General features: G+C 50.6%; 1 protein-coding gene across 1 annotated transcript; it reads right to left on the reverse strand.

The window, feature by feature from the left end:
• Positions 1-10,534: 10,534 nt before the first annotated feature.
• On the reverse strand, positions 10,535-19,464 carry LOC116754048. The gene is given in 3 exon segments (XM_032632143.1): positions 10,535-11,238; positions 11,241-11,347; positions 19,397-19,464. Coding segments are annotated over 3 exon segments (879 nt in total).
• Between the last annotated feature and the right edge of the window lie 1,731 nt (positions 19,465-21,195).

The raw sequence follows: 21,195 nt of genomic DNA on the forward strand, positions 1-21,195 counted from the left end.
TGTCACTTAGAGGAAAACCTTTTTTGAGTAACGATGGAGGAGAATAAAAACTGAAGTTTCCATTGTTTCCTGTGAGATTTGCTAGGTTCCAGAGACTCACGACCAGCGTCTGCAGCCAGGAGTGAGGTGAGCTGTGGACAGAAGGAAATGCCCAGCTCACTGGGCGGCACCAGGCCTGGCTCCGGAAGGCATGTTCCCTGTGATAAGGGCCAGCCTGCAGTCTCCCAAGCACTCTGAAGCCTCCCATCTGGGAGATGGGAAACCACTGGCATCCTGACTGGCACCTGGAGGATTAAGAAAACACTGGCATCCTGACTCCCTTCCCAGATAAATGCCCCATCTCCAAAAGCTGGGGTCTTCTCCACCCTGTGGGGTGTATCTAGGGGACCAGCTCAGAGCTGTAAGGGGCAGAAACTACATTCACAGTGGTTTGGCCAACTCCCCGGCCCCAGCCCAGATGCCAGACGCAGCACTGAATAAGGTCTGTTTCTGCTCCAGACAGGGAGGTAGCGTGGACAGAGGAGGGATGCCTGATCTTGGCCCTTGGTGAACCCCTAATATGGTGGAGGGAAAAGGGAGGATATAATCCCTGTCCTCATGGTGTTCTCAGTCTGCTGGAGGATCCTGCCTCCATCATCTTGCTGTGCGATCTTGAACAGATTTTTCAATCTTTCCATGACTCCATTTCATCATTTAGACAAGGAGAATAATGTTAAGACCTCCATCACAGTGTTGTTATGAGGATTAAAATGAATTAATATATTTATTTTTTAAAAAGAACAGTTTTGGGCACATGGTAAGCCCTAAATAAGCGATAGCCATTTCTTTCTCTCTTTTTTTGTGGCAGGGCAGGGGTGGTGCACGCTGCGGCATTCGAGATCTTAGTTCCCCGCCCAGGGATGGAACCCATGCCCCTGCATTGGGAGTGCAGAGTCTTATTAACCACTGGACCGCCACGGAAGTCCCAGCCATTTCTCTTATTACTGTTTCTGGGTGAGCTCCCAATCTAGAGAGGAAGACACAACTCTTCCCTCAGGGGACTCCAGTCTGGTGGAGGAGCAGTCCCTGCACCCACTGTTGCTCTCAGTCTGAAGGCCAGATGCAGCCCCCAACCCCAATGACCTCTAGTCTGATGGGGGAGTACAGCCTTGCATTCGTCAAACTTCCCTGATGAAGAAAACTACAAAACTCCACTGATTTCAGAGTTGACAGGTGGCCAGCCTTGGCAGCAGGATTTTTCCAAGGCCTTGCCTGTCCGTGGAGGGTCAGCATCCTTGATAAATCGCATTTTGTGAGCTGCCTCAATGTTCCCTACCTCGGGCCCTTTAAGTCCCAGAGCCTTGGCTTCTTGGATGATTTGTTCATAAGCAAAGGAAAAGGAGAACAAGCAACTCTTTGTGGATGTTTGGTCAAGACTAAGTCTGAGCTATAAGTCTTGCTTCCTAAAAGAGGTTGAGGAAAGACATGGTAAAGCTTACTGGACTGGAAGGAACTGGGCTGACGTGGAGGGCAGGAAATATGGCCTGTCGAGAAAGTTTCAGAGTAACTCCACCTACCCTGAGGATTGGTCATCCCCTTGTTTATTCTGCATCCTCTCCTTCCCACTAAGGGATCTGGCTGGCTCTGTTTTATTTTGCTGTCCTTGATATCTTTAGTAAATGTTCTCAAGTTGCTTTGTCTAGGGCCTGGCTATCTCCTCATATGGCTTAGAAGGGGAGCAGAGGCAAGGCCTTCCAGGCTCTTGCTGAACCCAGGAGGCATCTATAATTGCACTGTATGTACTCATAGCTCTGGGTGCTGGTCACACTCTTTGGGAGAGAAACAACTCAAGCCTCACACAAGGTTCCTTAGATAAGGGGAGACTACGAGAGTTTGGATAGGCAAGAGCGGCCAAACAATTTGGCTTCTGAGAAACAGGAGTCTGATCTAGTCTGATGGAGGAGTACAGACTTCTGAGTCACCTGTCTGCCAGAGTTTGTGGGTCACCTGTCTGCCACTACAAAATTGACAAGACTCAACTTCTACTGGCTTCCACTCCTACTCCAAACCTTTTCTTTGCCTTGGAGCTTCTCACTCATCTCATATTCCTTTATTCATTCAGGGCTGCAGTGGACGGTTGGGCAGGTTGTTCACTGAACAAGGGTATGCAGCCAAGGGGATCCTGTTGTGGTGTTACATCTGCCCAGAGGGGGTACCTTTTGTAATATGAGCAAAGGTTAGCTGTGGCCCTACATTCATTCAACAATGAAAGTAAACATCTATTATGCACAAGGGATGCAATGCCTGTGTGGGAAAACAGATGCCGGCAGGGCAAGGATATGTACTTGGGTAAGAAAATGGAACAGGAAATTGGTGTGAAAGGGAGTGGAATGGAGGAGAGGGAACCAGGAGATGATGTGGAGAAGAGGAAGAAGAGGAGGGAGGACACAGTTCTAAGCAGGCAGTGAAAATTCATGGACAGGGAGGGAAGCATGCAAGGCAGGGAGATGCAATCCTGGCCAACTCTCCAGCCACACGCCTCCCCCACCCTGGTCTTTGCACATGCGGTTCCTTCTCCTTAAGGGCTATTCTCACCCAACACCCACCCCACTTCACCCTACTACTCTCTTTTAGGATTCAGCTCAAACCTCATGTCACCATAGAAGCCTCCCCAACCTCCCAGGTTAGATCATGTCCCTCACTATGCTTTCCCACAACCTCCCTCCCCCATGCTTCTCCCTCTTAACATTTTTGACAATTGCAATAATTTGGAAGACCATTTAATATGAAGAGGCATAATGAAGGCAGAGAGCGTGACTACCTGCTTTCTGACTTGTTCCCAACTGTATCCCCTGTGAAGGGCACAGTGCCCGGCAAAGTTGGCATTTGAATTATTTTACCTGAATGAAAGAACAAGTTGGTTCAAGCAAAGCATAAGGCATAAATGCCCCCTTTCTGGTTTGTACTTGGGGCAAAGATAAACTCCCCTCACAGTCTGATCAACATTGAATCTCACTTGATCACAGTCCTAGGCAGTAGGCAAGTGAGTGTATTTTATTACCACCCTTTTCAGACAAGGAAACTGAGGCCCAGGGGATGAAGTGGCTTGCCTACATCACACAGTCAGTGCCAGGAGCCGTGATGGAGCCAGGATTCATGTCCATGTCTGTCTGACTCTAGAACCCACATTCTCAACCCCTCCTAGTATTTCCCCAACACCCCTCGTCATTATCAAGTGCTTTCTTGCTGAGCTTCTACCTTGGGGCCTCACAGATCACCTGCCCTCTGAGATGCTCCTTGGAAAGGGGGTTCCCTGGTCAAGAAGTTTGGGAACTCTGTACTCTTTCCCACACTTTGGCCATCTCGAGGGACACCAGCACAGGAAAGTTTCTGAGCAGGCCTCCAGTAAAGTCGCCTGTCCAACTCTGCTTAAACCAGCATTCCTCAACATATTCAAGAATGGAACTCAGTTGGTTTTTGGAAAAACCTTTTAACATCTCACAAGACTGGTGTTTCTCATAACACCAACACTTGGCAAATACTGCCCCTGACTCCTGGAGCTGACCATAAATGGTCTCTGTAATTGGAATTTGTCACTCGAGCCCCTCACACCGCCACCACTCCCCTCCATCCAGGCTGGAGTACTCATGGCCTCCATACAGCCCCTCACATTCCGGCCCACACACCCCTGCTTCAGCTCTAGAAGACGTCTGCGTGGGGACCGTAGTTGGAGCTCCAGAAATGCTCAGTTTCCTTCCTTTGTCACTGCACACATGGGCATTTTACCTCCTGTGATCAGCACGTGCTGACAATTTCCTGTCTTGTTTTTCTCACTTAACATTTTCATAAACACAGTTCTATGTGTCAGTCAAGACCAGGGCTACTTAAAAATGGCTCTGTGGACCAGTGCCCAAACTGTGTATTACCAGTCCGAGATGAGATAAGAAGTTTGCTCAGAGCGTAAATCAACTGTGTCAGTAAGCACTCTGTTTAGCTCAGCTGACACTGTTTTTTTCTTGGAATACTTGGTCCGTTTTGGAAGCAGCTCATGGATTTACATTCTGGTACGAGCTCTTCATTGCAGTTGGTAATCGTTAACAATTTGTGGGCCAGCGACTCTGAATAGCAGTCATGTTGACTTTGCATGTAATATTTCTTTAAGAAACATTTATTTATTTATTTGGTTGTGCTGGGTCTTAGTTGCTGCAGGCGGGTTCCTCAGTTTTGGTGTGAGAACTCTTAGTTGCGGCATGCATGTGGGATCTAGTTCCCTGACCAAGGATCGAACCCGGGCCCCCTGCATTGGGAGCACGGAGTCTTATCCACTGCACCACCAGGGAAGTCCCAATATTTCTAATAATTATTTGGTGTCAGGTCTCATCACCACACCGTTATTCATTAACCCTATCCTGTCTTTGGGTATTTGGGCTGCCTCCAGGTCTCTGTGATTCATGAAACATTGCTCTGAGCTGATATGTATGCATCTGTGGGTTTATTTTTATAATTCCCTCAGTTTTTCAGGACCACAAACCTGAGGCCAGAGAGGTGGGGTGGCTTCCGCAGGGTCACGAGTGACAGAGGCAGGCCTCCCACTCAGACCTCCTGACCCCCAGCCCCTTGTTCCTTCCTCCAGCCTGCACTGCCCTTCCTACTGGGCAGACTTTCCGTGCCTTTCATGCTTTTCTTTGCTAGGCTATGAGCCTTCTGCAGTGTTCCCACATGTTGTCTTTTGGAGCTTGAGAGAAATCCTTTTGGAATGTCCTGTGCCTTCTCCCTCGAGTTCCCGGCTTTGTTCAATTGTTCATGAGAAATTCCTGCCCTGTTGGGAGGGGCTCAGGAGGCTGTGAAAAGAGTTTGCCAAAAATGGTGGTACCCACTTGGGCAGAGCACGCATCTGAGGCTCTGCCTCTCTTGAGATTTCTGCTTAAAAGGGGGCCATGTGGATGCAACTAGTGGGGAGGGTGTCGTCACACACCCCCAGTTTTCTGTTTCCTCTGTAGAGCAAGCAGCACCAGTCACGTGCTGGCAGAAGAGATAAAGTGGGCCTCAGGAAGGGGGGTGAGGTGGGCTAAGGCTGAGGGGGTTAGGTCCAGAGATGAGGAAAGTTTAGGGTATGGTGAAGGTCAGGAATAGGATGAGTGTGTCTCGGCAACACACACGTTGGTAACACAAAAAGCTGTGTATATTTCCTAGAATCACAGAATCATGATATCAGATTAACTGTTTGAAAAGAGCTATATCAGACTTTTTTTTTTTATAAATTTATTTATTTATTTTTGGCCGCGTTGGATCTTCGTTGCTGCGCTCAGGCTTTCTCTAGTTGCTGCAAGCAGGGGCTACTATTTGTTGCAGTGCGTGGACTTCTCATTGTGGTGGCTTCTTTTGTTGCGGAGCACGGACTCTAGGCATGTGGCTTCAGTAGTTGTGGCTCTTGGGCTCTAGAGCGCAGGCTCAGTAGTTGTGGCGCATGGGCTTAGTTGCTCCGCGGCATGTGGGATCTTCCCGGACCAGGGCTCGAACCCGTGTCCCCTGCATTGGCAGGCGGATTCTTAACCACTGTGCCACCAGGGAAGTCCCCCAAATTGTTTTAAATACACAAAAGGAATTCTAATATCATGCACCTATGCTCAGTGTTACCAAAGGCCACAGGGACCAATGGATTGGGTAATTGAGACCACAGGTGGGCTTTGAGGGAATTTCTCCTTTTGTTTATTATTTCCTGGGAAGAATGTATTTGAGGTTAATGTTGCCCTGATCAGAACACTGGTGTTGGGGGCAGCCCGAACCTCCAGGTTTAAATACCATCCTTGCTTTGTCTAAATTTCTGCATATTTTGAGGCCAAGATTTACCCCTCTTTCTCTTGGAATCTGTTCAATAAATACAGAGAAAGAAACTGCACTTTGGATAGAAAGGGCACTAGTTGAGGGGCAGAGCCCTGGCGTAGAATCCCAGCTCTGCTATTTACCAGCTGCTTCAGTTTACCCCTCTGTAAAATGGGTACTAAAACCTAGCCTCGCAAGGAGCAGAGGGCTGTGAGCCTATGTTTCAGGCCTTGGCAGCATGCCTGACACACAGTGTGGGTGCTCAATAACAGTGACATACGTCTGCAGGCGTGAAGGACTTTCCCCGGCCACCCTCAGCTGCAGGGACACGTAAGCTGCTTCTGTAACACAAGATGGACATCACAGCAGCCTCTGGCACTGTTTTGCAGCCGGTGTGCTGCTTTCTGTTTACATGGACCCTGCAGATGCATGGCTTGAACAGTGGACATGGGGGATTTCCTGTGACCTCTGCATGGCCACACAGAGCAGAGGGCCTTCTCTAACTAAGAACCTTCTCTGGACTTGGGCTGAGTGATGGTGGGAGAGAATCATGAGTAGTGAGTTTCTACCCTGAGTAAGAGTTAGGGCAGCGCAGGGATCCTGTCCCTTTTGGGTACAATCTAATCCTCAGTCTTCAAACTTGAGCACTCGCTATGTACAGAGCTCTGCACTGACATCTATCATTCACTGAGCACCTACTACGTGCAAGATGTTGTAATCATGAAGATAATTATTATCACTGAGTGTCTGCTCTGCACATAGTACTCTATAATGAAAATGTCAACCTCTTTTTTTTGGCTGTGCTGCGGGGGGGTTGAGGGATCTTAGTTCCCTGACCAGGGATAGAACTCAGGCCCCGGCTGTAAGAGTGCCGAGTCCTAACCACTGGACCGCCAGGGAATTCCCTCAAACCGTTTCTCTGGGGAGCCACTGTGTTCTATAACTGTAACCATCTTCATCATAATCATTTGTTCCTGACCGCTCTGTGCCTCAGTTTCCTCATCTATACAATAGGGACAATCCTTTCTTAAAGGATTGATGAGATGATTGAGTTAATACACACAAAGCACTTAAAACAATGCCTGGAGTATATTTAAGAGCTTAATAAATGTTGGCTGTCAGGATTAATATTATTAGTCATTGAATATTCATTGTGTGTGAGACACTGTGATTCTTCTTTTTTTTAAAAATAAATTTATTTATGTATTTATTTTTGGCTGCGTTGGGTCTTTGTTGCTGTGCGTGGGTTTTCTCTAGTTGCGGCGAGTGGAGGCTACTTTTAGTTGCAGTGCGCGGGCTTCTCATCGAGGTGGCTTCTCTTATTTCAGAGCACGGACTCTAGGCGCGTGGGCTTCAGTAATTGTAGCACATGGGCTCAGTAGTTGTGGCTCGCGGGCTCTATAGCGCAGGCTCAGTAGTTGTGGTGCACGGGCTTAGTTGCTCCGCGGCATGTGGGATCTTACTGGACCAGGGCTCGAACCTGTGTGCCCTGAATTGGCAGGCGGATTCCTAATCACTGCACCACCAGGGAAACCCTGTGATTATTCTTAAGGTAATAATAGTTAAGGTTACTGAGCACCTATTGGGCACGAGAGCTTGTAATCAACATCAGTGTAATAACTGAGCTCCTCTCGTGAGCCAGAACTGGGCTAGATACTGGAGACCCCGAGAGCAGTGTCCTGGTCAAGGGTCTGATTCTCTGATTAGGGGAAATTGGACTATTTTGAAAGTAGGCCTCTCCAGGAGAGTCAAGGTTGATTCGAATGCAAATATGTGCCTAGAGCAAGAAGGGGATGCCTTGAGTGGCCAGAGAGAGTGTTTAGGAAACAGGACACTCTTGAACTATCTCTTGAGCTGGGCCAAAATGGACCCCAACAAGCTGTGTTCCTGTGAATGTTCGCCTGGGCAATGGGTCACTAGGGGCCTGAGCACCCACCAGACAAAGGCCAAAGTCTTCTCCCTGGGGAGGGAAGGGGTGCAAGAGACAGAATAGAGTGTGCTGCACTGCTGAGCTTTGGACCCAAGGAGGATCTCCCCAGTCCTCAGAGGTGGAATAAAAGTGAAGGTGAGGGCTTCCCTGGTGGCGCAGTGGTTGAGGGTCCGCCTGCCGATGCAGGGGACAGGGGTTCGTGCCCCGGTCCGGGAAGATCCCACGTGCCGGGGAGTGGCTGGGCCCGTGAGCTATGGCCGCTGAGCCTGCGCGTCCGGAGCCTGTGCTCCGCAACGGGAGAGGCTGCGACAGTGAGAGGCCCGCGTACCGCAAAAAAAAAAAAAAAAAAGTGGAGGTGAATTCAATGGGCTAGGGGTTCGGTGCCTCCTTCCTTCCTCCTGCCTTGGGACCACCGTGTCAATCTCATGGATGTTGCAGGCTTGCTGCCTTCTCTGCCTGGTCACAGGGCTAGGCCATGGCAGGCAACCTCCAAAAGCCATGGAAATTTGTAGACCTCCAGGTTCTGTGTTATTTCAAGGTCAGCCCCATTCCACATTCTGAGTTGCTATTGGCCCTCATATTTCCAAGGAGAGAGGAAAACTCCAGCAAGAAGGGACTGGGCCCGAAATTCAGAACCACAGAGAAATGGGCCCTGAGGCCTGAAATGGCCCCTGGGCAGCCTGGAAAGATGGCTCAGGACTCTGGAAGCCTGAATTCTTGGGTGGAGGCACTCTCAGTTCTCAGCTCAGGAAGCTCCAGGCCTGGCTTTGGACTTGGAGGAGAGACTCAGAAATATTCTAGTCCGAGGGCCTTTAGAGACCATCAAAAGGACCTCACTCATGTTACAGAAAGGGAAACAGAGGCCTGGAGAGGGGAAGTGATGTCCCCAAGGTCTCAGGGCAGGCTGGTGGCAAAACTCATCTGGAATCTGGTCTCCAGAGTCCCTTAGGCAGAAGGATGGTGAATAACTGGGTGCCTTGTGGGGCCTGATTCCTCAGCACCCAAATCAGTTGAGTCTCTGAAGGTTTGGAGCCCTCGGTGGCCCAGGGAACATTTTCCCAGATATTCCCACCTCATTCTGACCCTTCCAGCTCTCACCTGGCCTGGACAGACCACTCTCCTCAGAGATTTCCCAGGAAAGGCTGTCCCCCAACCTCTAACCAACCTTGGTTGCCTGTTCCAACGCATGTCACACTAGCCATCAAGGTTTGCTCTACATCTACCCTGGGCCCTGGTCATTAAAACCACATCTTTAAAAGAACAAATATATATAAAGTACTCAGCGCAGTACTTGCCACATATTAAGTGTTCTATGAGGCTTTCCTATCATCACTGTCATCCTGATCATTATTACTTCTACCTTTCTTCTTACATGGGGCTGTGCTAAAATAAATAACAATTCTTTTTTTTTTTTTTTTTTGCGGTACGTGGGCCTCTCACTGTTGTGGCCTCTCCCGTTGTTGCGGAGCACAGGCCCCGGACGCACAGGCTAAGCGGTCATGGCTCACGGGCCCAGCCGCTCTGCGGCATGTGGGATCTTCCTGGACCGGAGCACGAACCCGTGTCCCCTGCATCGGCAGGCGGACTCTCAACCACTGCGCCACCAGGGAAGCCCAATAACAATTCTTTTTTTTTTTTTTATGTGGGAGAGATTAGCTTATTCTATGTATGTAATTTGTGTACTTTGTAAAGAAACTTAATATTATATTATTAATAATATTGTTATTTTCCCATGCATTTAAAGATAACTATTTTATGAATCGTAATTTATTTAGTCCCCTATTGTTGAATGAAGGTATCCTTTTTTTTTTTTTTTTTTTTTTGCAGTACGCGGGCCTCTCACTGCTGCGGCCTCTCCCGTTGTGGAGCACAGGCTCCGGACGCGCAGGCTCAGCGGCCGTGTCGCACGGGCCCAGCCGCTCCGCGGCACGTGGGATCCTCCCAAACCGGGGCACGAACCCGTGTCCCCTGCATCGGCAGGCGGACTCTCAACCACTGCGCCACCAGGGAAGCCCCCAATAACAATTCTTAAAAAAAAAAAAAAAGAAGAAGAAGAAGAAGAATATGAATAGGGATTGAGAATGAACAGCCTCAGCAGAAGCTAAGGGAGGCTGAGAAGCTCCCCAGTGATTCATTCAAGGTGTAAATCAGAGATTCCAAACTCAGATCTGTGGGCCTCACATTCAGCTTGCAAGTACTTTTGTTCAGCCCTTAAACACCATGATAGGGCTTCCCTGGTGGCGCAGTGGTTGGGAATCCGCCTGCCAATGCAGGGGACACGGGTTCAAGCCCTGGTCCGGGAGGATCCCACATGCCGCGGAGCAGCGAAGCCCGTGCGCCACAACTGCTGAAGCCCGCGTGCCTACAGCCCACGAGCCGCAGCTGGAGAAAGCCCGCGCGCAGCAACGGGGACGCAATGCAGCCAAAAATAAATAAATAAAATAAATAATAAATTTTAAAAAACACCATGATATTTTTAAATTTGTTGCTAACACATAGAAAATCAGATTCCTGGCTTCTCTTGAAAAGGCAACCGCCCATTTGAGAGCTGGGTTTAGACGAGGTATCCCCTCTCCACTCAGTCTCAGTCTCCACCACTCCCTACTACCACTCAGCCCCCTTCACCCATTCACTTTTACCTGCCCGGCCCTGTAGGTCCTCAAGTGTCTAACCCCCCATCTAAATGGCTGTCCCCACCACCACTCCCAATGGAGGCTTGGAAGGTACATTTTGCCACAGACAATTTATTTTCCACAGCTGCAGCCTGATGGATGTGTGCCCACTTCACGGTTGGTGTTGATGTCACCACCAGCTACAGGGCTTAGAGATGGGCTCGGGGGCTCTCCAACCCAAGAGGATTGCTTCCCAGAACTTGGGCAGATGACCTAAGGAAAAGATCCCGTTGCCGAAGAGAGAGAGCTCAGGCAACTTTATCCCCGGCTTCTGCGGCAGCATGGGAGTGAGGTTCCGGCTAGGAGGCCCATGAGGGCAGCTCGGGTTGGTGGAGTCATCCACGTACTGCAAAGCATGGACAGCCCTGGAGGACGGCGCCATGCAGGTGCTGGTGCAGGAGTTGTCAGAGGCGGCCAGTCTGGTGCTGGGGTTGGAGTACCTGCGGGGGAAGGAGTGGTCCAGGTGGTCCAGGTGGATGGAGTTGGCGGCGCGTGCCAGGTAGCTGGCTGCAAGCCTCGGCAGGCTCAGGGATGACTTAGGGCGGTTGGTGTAGAAGGCATTGGTGGATCTGTCAAGGTAGTTGATGCCTCTGATGAGTTGGTCCAGGGAGGTGGGGCCAGAGGGACCCGAGGGACGATCTGTACAGAGCAGGCAGTGGGGACTGCCACGACAAGCAAGCTTTCTGGCCACCTTGGGGCACTTCACCAAGTGGCTTGTCTCCACACACCTGGAGTTGTAGGGCCGGCCCATGCAAATTCTCCTCACTGGAAGTCTGGGGGTGCCGGGGTTGTCAGACTGCTCTGAAGGGCTGCTGCTTGCCTCTGAGCCACTCAGGTACGAGAGCACTTGAGGTTGTTAGCCCAGGTCACGCTGGGGCCGTGGGACCAGCCTGGAGTCCCAGCCCGGGCCAGAAAGGACACATTGGTGGGATGGTTCAAGCGGCTGCAGGTGTTAGAATGGCTCGCTTGTCATCCAGGCATCATCCCGGTCGGGCAGGCAAGACTTCGTGGTGAGGAACTGCTGAGAATTCACCTGGAAGCTGGTCCCCCGGGCCTGGCGAGGAGAGAGCTGGGTCACCTCTCCTTGCCACCTCCCCTGGGCTTTCTTGCCGGGTGTTCCTCTTCCCATCCTCCTCCCAGGCCCAGGGATTTTCAAGCTGGAAAAAGGCCACCCTATTCTTCAGAAAGCACAGAGGACAAGAGATAGGGAAGAAGGCAAGACCCTGAGAACAACTGAGGTCAGAGGACCCCTAGGAAAAGTGGGGCAGTCTCTGTTTTCCTTTAACTCTAGCCCACATTCTGAAATTCCCATTTACCTTTTTTTTTTTTTTTTTTTTTTTTTTTGCGGTACGTGGGCTTCTCACTGCTGTGGCCTCTCCCGTTGCGGAGCACAGACTCCGGACGCGCAGGCTCAGCAGCCATGGCTCACGGGCCCAGCCGCTCCGTGGCATGTGGGATCTTCCCGGACTGGGGCACGAACCCGTGTCCCCTGCATCAGCAGGGGGACTCTCAACCACTGCGCCACCCAGGAAGTCCCCATTTACCTTTTAAGCAGGGACACTAGGAGACCACAAAAGCAAAGGATTGAATCTCTAATGGTGAAATTCCAGGTACTGAGACACACATTCTTTGGAGGTAATATCAAATAGCTAACCATCCACTACTCAATGCACCCTCATACTAAAAAATATATCTTGGAAGCGATGCGATACATGCCCTCTCTCTTTGCCCAGCCCTTTGCTTGTGCCTTACATTGTAAGTCTCACTACAAACCTAGGAGGTAGTTACTATTCTATTCCTATTTGACAGGTGGGGAAACTGAGGCTCAGAGAGATGACGTGACTTGCCTCAGATAACACAGCTTGTAAGTGGTGGGGGCCAAGATACTATCTTGAGTGTGTCTGATGACCCTTAAGAGACAATGCCACATTGTCGGGGTGACTTTGCCCCCCCCCACCTCAGTCTACTGAGGAAGAATTCTCACCACACCTGTTGTCCTGTCTGCCTGGATGCGGGCACTGATGGGGAAAACCAGATGGAGAGGGATGCTTGTTAACCCTGTAACTGAGACCATCTTGACTATATGAACCCCAAGTTGAGGGAACGGGGGCAAGGTGGTGCTGTAAGTCTACTAATGGGGCTGGGCTTGTGAGACAGAACCTTCCAGGATATTTGGTCTTCATCCTCTCTGACAGTAGGGAGCTCCTCATCCACCCACAAGAGAAGTGGGCTTTGGGATTCCTACTCCTCCTGGTCTAAAAGTGGGTACCTCACAGGGACTAGGGCCTGCCCAGGCTCCAGTCCATTTAACCCCGCCTCCTGTCCCTGGGCCTGCCTGGGCAGTGGAGCCCCACCCCCATTCCCATTGTCCCTCAGGTCCCCAGTAGTCCCCCTTACCAGAAGGAAGGTTCTGATTTCTTTCCCCCACTACCGCCAGCTTGATGCTAATTTTCCACTTCTGCCTAGTGAGAACGGAGCAGTATTTGAGCCTGTCCCGCCCGGAAAACAGCTGCCTGCCCCTCTCCCAGCCCAGGGCCCTTCAGCTGCCCTTGTCCATTGGGTCTGAATCGCGTGGAATGTCCAGACTCTTGCCTCTTCCATCCCCGGTCCCCCCCGCCCCATCTCCTCCTCCAGAAATATGGGAGGTGGCTGAGGGCTGGTCCCCAAGGACCCCCTTCCCTTCCCTTCCTGGCTGCCTGGTCCCACCTGCCCTAAGCGCCCTCTCCCACTCTCACTCTACCTTCAGGGGGTAGACGACTTAGTCTGACTTAGCCCTCCCCTGGGGAACACCCTCAGGCCGCTACTCCAGACTGCTGGCCATGTCATACAATCATGGAATCCTGGAGCTGGGAGAGGCCTCCAGGGGTCATCCTGGTCAGGCCCCTGCCTCAGGGCAAGTACCACGTTAAGCTCTCCGTGACAGATGGGCCCTATTTTTAAAGTGAGGCTAGGGTGGACTTTTTCCAGTGTTCCCTGTTGTTTTTCTAGTGTTTAATTATGCTGAGAGTCAGGAAGTTCCGTGCCGGGCCTGATATAACTCTCGTTGGCTGTGGTCAGCATCAATTTTCTTTTCTCGTTGGGTCAGCAAACATTTACCAAGTCTCCCTAAAGTGCTGTCCCTTTGAGTGACCCATAGCGTAACAGCACTGTCTTTCCTCCCTTCTTGCCTGGTCCTCACGCAGTCAGCAACCCCGTGTTGGGTCCCTACTGGGTGGTGGGCTAGAGCTTGAGGATTCCTTTCAGAACTCCTGTGCCCCCCACCCCCACTGGGTCCTGGTCCATAAGGAGCATCTTGGACATATCCATTGAATGAATGAACAAGATCCCCCTTTGAGATTTCATGGTATTTGCCCTCCATCATTTCCTTCCCGCAAGTATTGAAAATACACTTTTACTTTCTATTTTGAAAAATGTTCAGACTTACTGAAAACTTACAAGATAATGAACTCCCATATACTCTTCATTCAAATCTACCGATTATTAATATTTTGCCACATTTATCACCGCACACACACACACATTATTATTATTTTGAGAGTAAGTTGCAGACAATGGCAGACTTTACTCTTGAATACACCTTTACTTCAGCATATATCTCCTACAAGCTGGGAGAACAAAGACATTTTCTTACATATCCAGTTATCAAATACAGGATAGTTAACAGTGATACAGCACTGTTAGCTAATACACTGTCCACAATTTACCGACGATCATTCCCTCCGACGTTCTCCATGGCAGCTGTATCTCCAATCCAGGAGCCAATTCACAATCAGGCTTGCCTTTAGTTTTCAGGTCTCTTTGGTCTCCTTCAACCTGGAAGTTCCTCCATCTTTGTCTCTTATGACATTGATAGCTTTGAAGAGCACAGGCAAATTGTTTTGGAGAATGTTCTCCAATTTGGGCTTATCTGATGTTTCCTAATGATCAGATGCAAGGTCACAAAGCACATACACACAGAAGCCTCCACTAGACATTCCCCCGCTGTGAAGGGCCTTTTGCCCTGGGGTGGGGTGGTTACAGCCACTGAAACAGGGAGCCAAGAGGAGGGCTCAGAGGGACCCCAGAGAAGGAGGAAGAGGGGTGTAGGGAAACTCAGTGGGCCAGGAAAGCAGTGGCAACCGTTCCCTTGTGGGGCCTCAGCCAGGCCTGCTTCTGTTCTGGGCCGGGGACCGGGCAGGCAGGCAGGCGGCCAGCAAGAGGGCTGGACCTCTACGCCGTTTGTCCTGAAGGTACCCAGGCGCCGAGATCACTGGCCGTTTCTGGCCTGGGCATTAAGAGCCTCTGGAAATAGCTCCAGGACAATTATTTCAGGAGGAATGTGCTATTCCTCCATCTTCCCAGAAAGCCAGGCTGTGTCCCATGAGATCAGGAATGTCTCTCTCCGGCCTCCCCAACTCCAGGGGATCCTGAGGTCCTCTGGGGGCCACAGAGGCCTTCCGAGCCAGGAGAGTCTGGGAGGCCAGAATGGGGGTCAAGGAGACTAAAAGCCCCCTTCTCCCGTGAGGGGAGGTGTGGTTCTGGCCTTAGGTCCTGGGCTCTCAGGGCCCAGCCTGGAGTCAGAACTGCCGGCCGGAGTCCAGCTGACTCCAAGCCCAGGGACACAGGAGGGAGGGTGATGGGGAGCTGCCTACCCCACCTCCTGCCCAGAACCACCCCTGAGAGACTGACCTGGTAGTGCACCTATTATGTGCCAAAGCACCTGACATTGTCAGTGCCAGGGCCCCACATTCACCCTCTCATTTAATCCTCGCAGCACCCCTAGGAGGTAGGTATTTTGCTTTCAAGATGAAGTCACTGAGGCTCAGAGAGAGCAAAAGACTTACCCAAGCTCACCCAGCAGCCAGAATTAAAACCCGATGTTTTGGCCCCAGAGCCTGCGGGCTTAGGCACTAAGTGAGGAAGAGGGTGGGTCACCCACTCGCTCAGTGAGGACTCAGTAAGTGACCCTGTGAACTGAGAGGTTGGGGGAGGGGTCCAGCCCCTTCCTCCACCCCCCAGCCAAGACCAGCTGCCTCTCCCTCCCTAGCACTGCAGGAGGGATGTCCTCGTCGGTGGGGTGCCCCTCTCCACAAGGTCTCCAGCCACAGCGGCCCCCACCCTTGCCCCATCTGGGCCGCCTCCAACCATGGCTCCTTAGCTGCATTGACAAACCAATTGCAAATCATGGGCTTTCCATCAGCCCTTGCCCCTCCTGCTCTGTCCCCTCTCACCTGACTGCCCCTCCCTGCAGTCCCTGCAGCCCCTCCCACATCCCTCTCTCCTGTGCCCCACCAAGACCAACAGGGGTCCTTTCCCCACCCCAGGTTTAAAGAGTTCAAGGGCATCTCATTCCCCTGGGCTCCCCAAGAAAGGAGGGAACAGCCCCCTTCTCCAGAGACCATAGGACCTGCCCCATTAGTGCATAGACTGCTCATTAAATCCTCTCCTGACACACAGCAATTGCCCCGTACCCCTTGCCCCTGGCCTTGAGATGGTGGGAGGAGTGTTCCCTTATTCTTTCAGCCACATGGCACTTGGAAGCATCACAGACCAGGAGCAAACCCAGCAACTCAGCAGCCATACTTGTGAGTCCATCGCAGTCTGGGGAGACAGCTAGAGCCAAGAGCCATGACTCTGTTGTCATTGTCCCACCCTGCCTGGAGGACATCTGTCCCAGCCTCTTGACAATGTGACTCACCTGAGCCCTTATCTGGCTTGGGGCCAACCTGCCTGCAGGGCTGAAAATCTCTCCTGGGCGGGGTTCTGGCCCTCCCCCGGCTACAGCCTTCCATCCACCCAAGCACAGTGAGTCACACACCCTCATCCCCTAACATCCTCAAGGATATGGGCTCTCTGCTCGCCAGCTGCCGAAACAGCACTTCCCTAAACCCCTGTATGGCAGGAGCAAGCCAGGACACGTCTGAGTTCAGGAGCCCTGAGGCAAGTGTGGCTTGGCAGGAGCCCCAGCCAGCAAGAACTGCCCTCTTGCCAAGCCACCTCGGCGCTTTTGAGGTAGAGCAGCCAACCTGGGAGGGGACAGGACTCTCATCATTATGCGGCCTGGGAAATTCCCTCTAAGGGGGCTGGGGATGATGGTCATGTGTAGACTTATATACAGCCTTATACGCACCCTTGCTGAGACAGGACTTGGGAAGCAGGACAGCAAGTAACTGGTTTGTGCTGTGACCTCAGGTAAGTATTGAACTTGTCCGAACCTCAATCTCCCTTTCTGTAACATGGGGGTAAGGAAGGTGCCCAGCGAACATTGCTGGTTCAACAGACTTGCAATAATAGCTAATGTTGGGGCTTCCGTGGTGGCGCAGTGGTTGAGAATCCGCCTGCCAGTGCAGGGCACACGGGTTCGAGCTCTGGTCTGGGAAAATCCCACGTGCCATGGAGCAGCTAGGCCCGTGCGCCACAACTACTGAGCCTGCGCTCTAGAGCCCGTGAGCCACAACTACTGAAGCCCGTGTGCCACAACTACTGAAGCCCGCGTGCCTAGAGCCCGTGCTCCGCAACAAGAGAAGCCACCGCAATGAGAAGCTCGCGCACCGCAACGAAGAGTAGCCCCTGCTCGCCACAACTAGAGAAAGCCCGCGCATAGCAACAAAGACCCAACACAGCCAATAAATAAATAAATAAATAATAAAACACATGAAAAAAAACCAGCTTATGTTATTAGCTAATAATAGCTAAATGCCCCCGGGTTACAGGCACAGTGTGCTGTAGTGGTGCGTGGGATTCAGCTCATACTGGCTCACAAAAGCCAATTCTGAAATATTCTAGAATCTGGTGAACTCCTTGTTAAACCACCGGTAGCTTGAAATCAACCATGGCAGGAACATTTATACCACAGGAATTGGCAAATGCAACAAATCAGGTTTTTTTTCTGTTTTGAGCCCCTAGGTCACCAGCACACCACTGAAGCCAAATGACTTAAGCTTTTTTTAAGAAATTGAAGTATAGGTGATTTACAATGTTGTGTTAATTTCTGCTGTACAGCAAAGTGATTTAGTTATACATATATACATTATTTTTTTCTATATTCTTTTCCATTATGGTTTATTACAGGGTACTGAATATAGTTCCCTGTGCTATACAGTAGGACCTTGTTGTTTATCCAGATTCAACCTTTTTGAACCTGCTTCCTTACCCATAAAACCACAGTAGTAATGATCCATATGTAATGAATGCTTCCTGGGTCCCAGCTGCTGTGTGTAATTTTATGCATCCACCAGACTGGGCCACGGGATGCCCAGGTACCTGGTTAAACATTACCTCTTGGGTGTGTCTGTGAGGGTGTTTCTGGACGAGATGAGCGTGTGGGTTGGTGGACTGAGTAAAGCAGTCCAGCCTCTGCTTGTGGATGGGCACCATCTCATCTGTTGAGGGCCTGAATAGAACAAAGAGGCGGAGGAAGGTTGAATTCATTCTCTGACTGACTAGTTGAACTGGGACATTCATCTTCTGGCCTCGGTTCTCCTGGTCCTCAGACCGTCAGACTTAGGCTGGAATCTACACCATTAGCTATCTAGTTCTTAGGCCTTTGAACTATACCACCAGATTTCTGGGTCTCCAGCCTGCAGATAGGGGATCATGTGACTTCTCAGCCTTGCATAACTGCATGAGCCAATACCTAATAATAAATAAATATATGTATGTATATATAAATACAAAAAAATAGCATATATATACAATATATATACAATATACACTACAGTATGTAGTATTACATAACATTGTACTATATATGTTGCTATACGTATGTGTGTGTAAGTGTATATATAAAAGTCTGTGTTGCCCCCCAAATTCGTATGTTGAAACCTCATCCCCAACGTGATGGGATTTAGAGGTGGGGGCCTTTGGGAGGTGATTAGGCCATTGAGGGGAAAGCCTTCATACATGGGATTAGTGCCCTTATAGAAGAAACCCCAGAGAGCATCCTTGCCCCTGTGCCATTTGGGAATGCAGTGAAAAGACAGCCATCTCTGACCCAGGAAGTGACCTCTCACTAGACACTGAGTCTGCTGGTGCCTTGATCTTGGACTTCCCAGCCTCTATAACTGTGAAAAATAAATGTTATTTAAGCCACCCAGTCTATGGTATTTTTGTAATAGCAGCCCAAATGCAAAGACACACACACACACACACACACACACACACACACACGACTAAGAAATACATGTATATATATATATATATCTCCGTGTATTTCCTATTGATTCTGTTTCTCTGGAGAACCCTGACTACTACACTGTGCTGAGTGCTTTATATGTATTCGCTCATTTCCTTCCCATTACAACCTTACAAGGTAGATGTTAATAGCATCTCCGTTTTTCAGATAAGAAACTGAAGGGCGGAGGTGAACTAACTCACCTAAAAGAACATGATCAAGACGTGAACCCAAGCAATCTGGCTCAGGTCTGCCCACTACACATTGCACCTGCTACCTCCGGGGCTGTCCCTGCAGTTGCCATTTATCAAGCAATTCCTGAGTGGAGACACTGCGCTAAGGGTTTCCTGCATATAACAGGTGGACCCCACAGCCCTCCAGGTTTCTGGGGTTACCTTTTCCTTTAATAATCACATAAAATAGCTCAAAACTCCATTCTACATACCATGGGAAGCTCAGAGCCTTCCTCACTATTTCTGAGCCCCCCAGGGGGCTGTTATGGTCTCTTGTCACCCTTCACTCTGAATCTCTGCTTCTGGACCAATTCTCAGCCCCCTCTTCTGTGACTGTCATCATCTCTCAGCAAAGCTGCACCCTTCTTCCGCCACAGTGATCACGACTCCCTCCTCACCTGTGCCCCAAACCACCTATGACAGACTTGACTGGGGCGCAGGCTGCCAGAGGTTGACAACACTCAGCATAGGACAGAAAACAGCCCGACATAGAATAAACGGCCACCGCTCAGTTCTTCATGTCTCCTCTCCTCCTTTGTCCTCGGGCCCGGGCCGCCCACCATGAAGCTCTCGGGAAGCCCTTCTCCATCTCAGCTCCTCTCCCCACATCCTCTTCTGAGGCACTCGCCCCCGCAGGGCGCCCCCTCCTCGGACTGCTGACGTCAAAGCCGACATTTCCGGTTCTTGGTTGACCGTACAAAGTTGCTCCTTTGAATCTCACCTGGGGTGGGGTGGGGGAGGCCACCTTCCACTTGAGGGTGCTTTCCTCCTGCCACCCCCACTAAGATGTGGAGCAGCGGGTGACAATGTTTCCCTTCCTGTAAATATGCTTTGGGTGACTAGATCCTTTCAATAACATTGTGAGGTAGAGCCTTTGTCTTCCCAGAGAGGAACTCAGCACTGAGACACTGCTTTGTGCACGTTCTACCAGACATAGGACCTTTGAGGAAGTTACCTCCCTTGTCTGAGCCTCAACTGCCTCATCTGGAAGCTGGGATAGTAAGAATACCTGCCCCACAGGGATGATCCCTCGGTGTGTTGTAAACGCTCAATAAATCTTGGCTGTTCGACATTTGACAGATGAGGAAATTGGGTTCTAGGCCCAGCTGTGTTCTTTTTTTTATATAAATATATTTATTTTATGTATTTATTTTTGGCTGCGTTGGGTCTTCGTTGCTGCGTGCGGGCTTTCTCTAGTTGTGGAGAGCGGGGGTTACTCTTCGTTGTGGTGTGCGGGCTTCTCGTTGCGGTGGCTTCTCTTGTTGTGGAGCACGGGCTGTAGGCCCGTGGGCTTCAGTAGTCGTGGCACATAGGCTCAGTAGTTGTGGCGCACGGGCTCTAGAGCGCAGGCTCAGTAGTTGTGGCGCACGGGCTTAGTTGCTCTGCGGCACGTGAGATCTTCCCGGACCAGGGCTCGAACCCGTGTCCCCTGCATCGGCAGGCGGATTCTTAACCACTGCGCCACCAGGAAAGCCCCCCAGCTGTGTTCTTAATGTGCCAAATGACCTGGGCCTCAGTTTGCCCAAATGGAAAGGAGACAGTGGGACTGAGTGGTCTCTGAAGCCCGTTCCAGGCCTGTCGCTCTCCTTAATGGCATCCGTGAGTCTTTACCGCGTGTTCTCAGGACCCTTCCAGACCTTGCCTTATGTATGTCTTCATCTCCATGTTCATTGGACTCCTTTCTGGTAAACTGGTAAACGTGAGTAAAGTCCTGAGTTCCGCAGGCCATTCTAGCAAATTACACCTGAGGAGGGGGCGGGGGGAACCCCCAATTTATGGATGGTTAGCTCAGAAGTATAAGGGTAGGGAATTCCCTGGCTGTCCAGTGGTTAGGACTCAGCGCTGTCACTGCCGGGGCCCGGGTTGGATCCCTGGTCAGGGAACTAAGATCCTGCAAGCCGCACGGTGTGGCAAAAAAAAAAAAAAAAAGTACAGGGGTAACCCCTGGCCACCAGCCACTGGTGTCTGAAGTGGAACTGAGCCCTGTTACTTGTGGGATCTGGTGCTCATACCGGGGAGATAGTGCTAGAAATGAATTGGGATGGGAGTTGCCAGGGACCACTGGGAAGATGGGACAAAGCTTGGTGGTTGGTTCCCAAGGGGCATAGTACTATTCTTTAAACTTTTCTGTATGCTTGAAATGTTTCACAATTATCAACTTTAAAAAAAAAAAAAAAAAGCAGTGATGGGATGTCACAGAAAGAGCCCTGGATGGCATCTGGAGTCCTAGGTCCTGGCTTCAGTTACACCATTGGACCACCCTGTGACTTGAGCAAGTTACAGCCTTCCTCCAGGCCACAGGGGCCAGACTCTAGCAGCCCTTCCAGTGCTGATATTTTCTCAGACGGTTTTCATTTACTTCAGTCCAAATACGTATTGAATGTCTGTTAGGTGCTTATCTATTTA

The sequence above is a fragment of the Phocoena sinus genome, chromosome 1, assembly GCF_008692025.1.
Source record: "Phocoena sinus isolate mPhoSin1 chromosome 1, mPhoSin1.pri, whole genome shotgun sequence".
Classification (NCBI taxonomy): Eukaryota; Metazoa; Chordata; class Mammalia; order Artiodactyla; family Phocoenidae; genus Phocoena; species Phocoena sinus.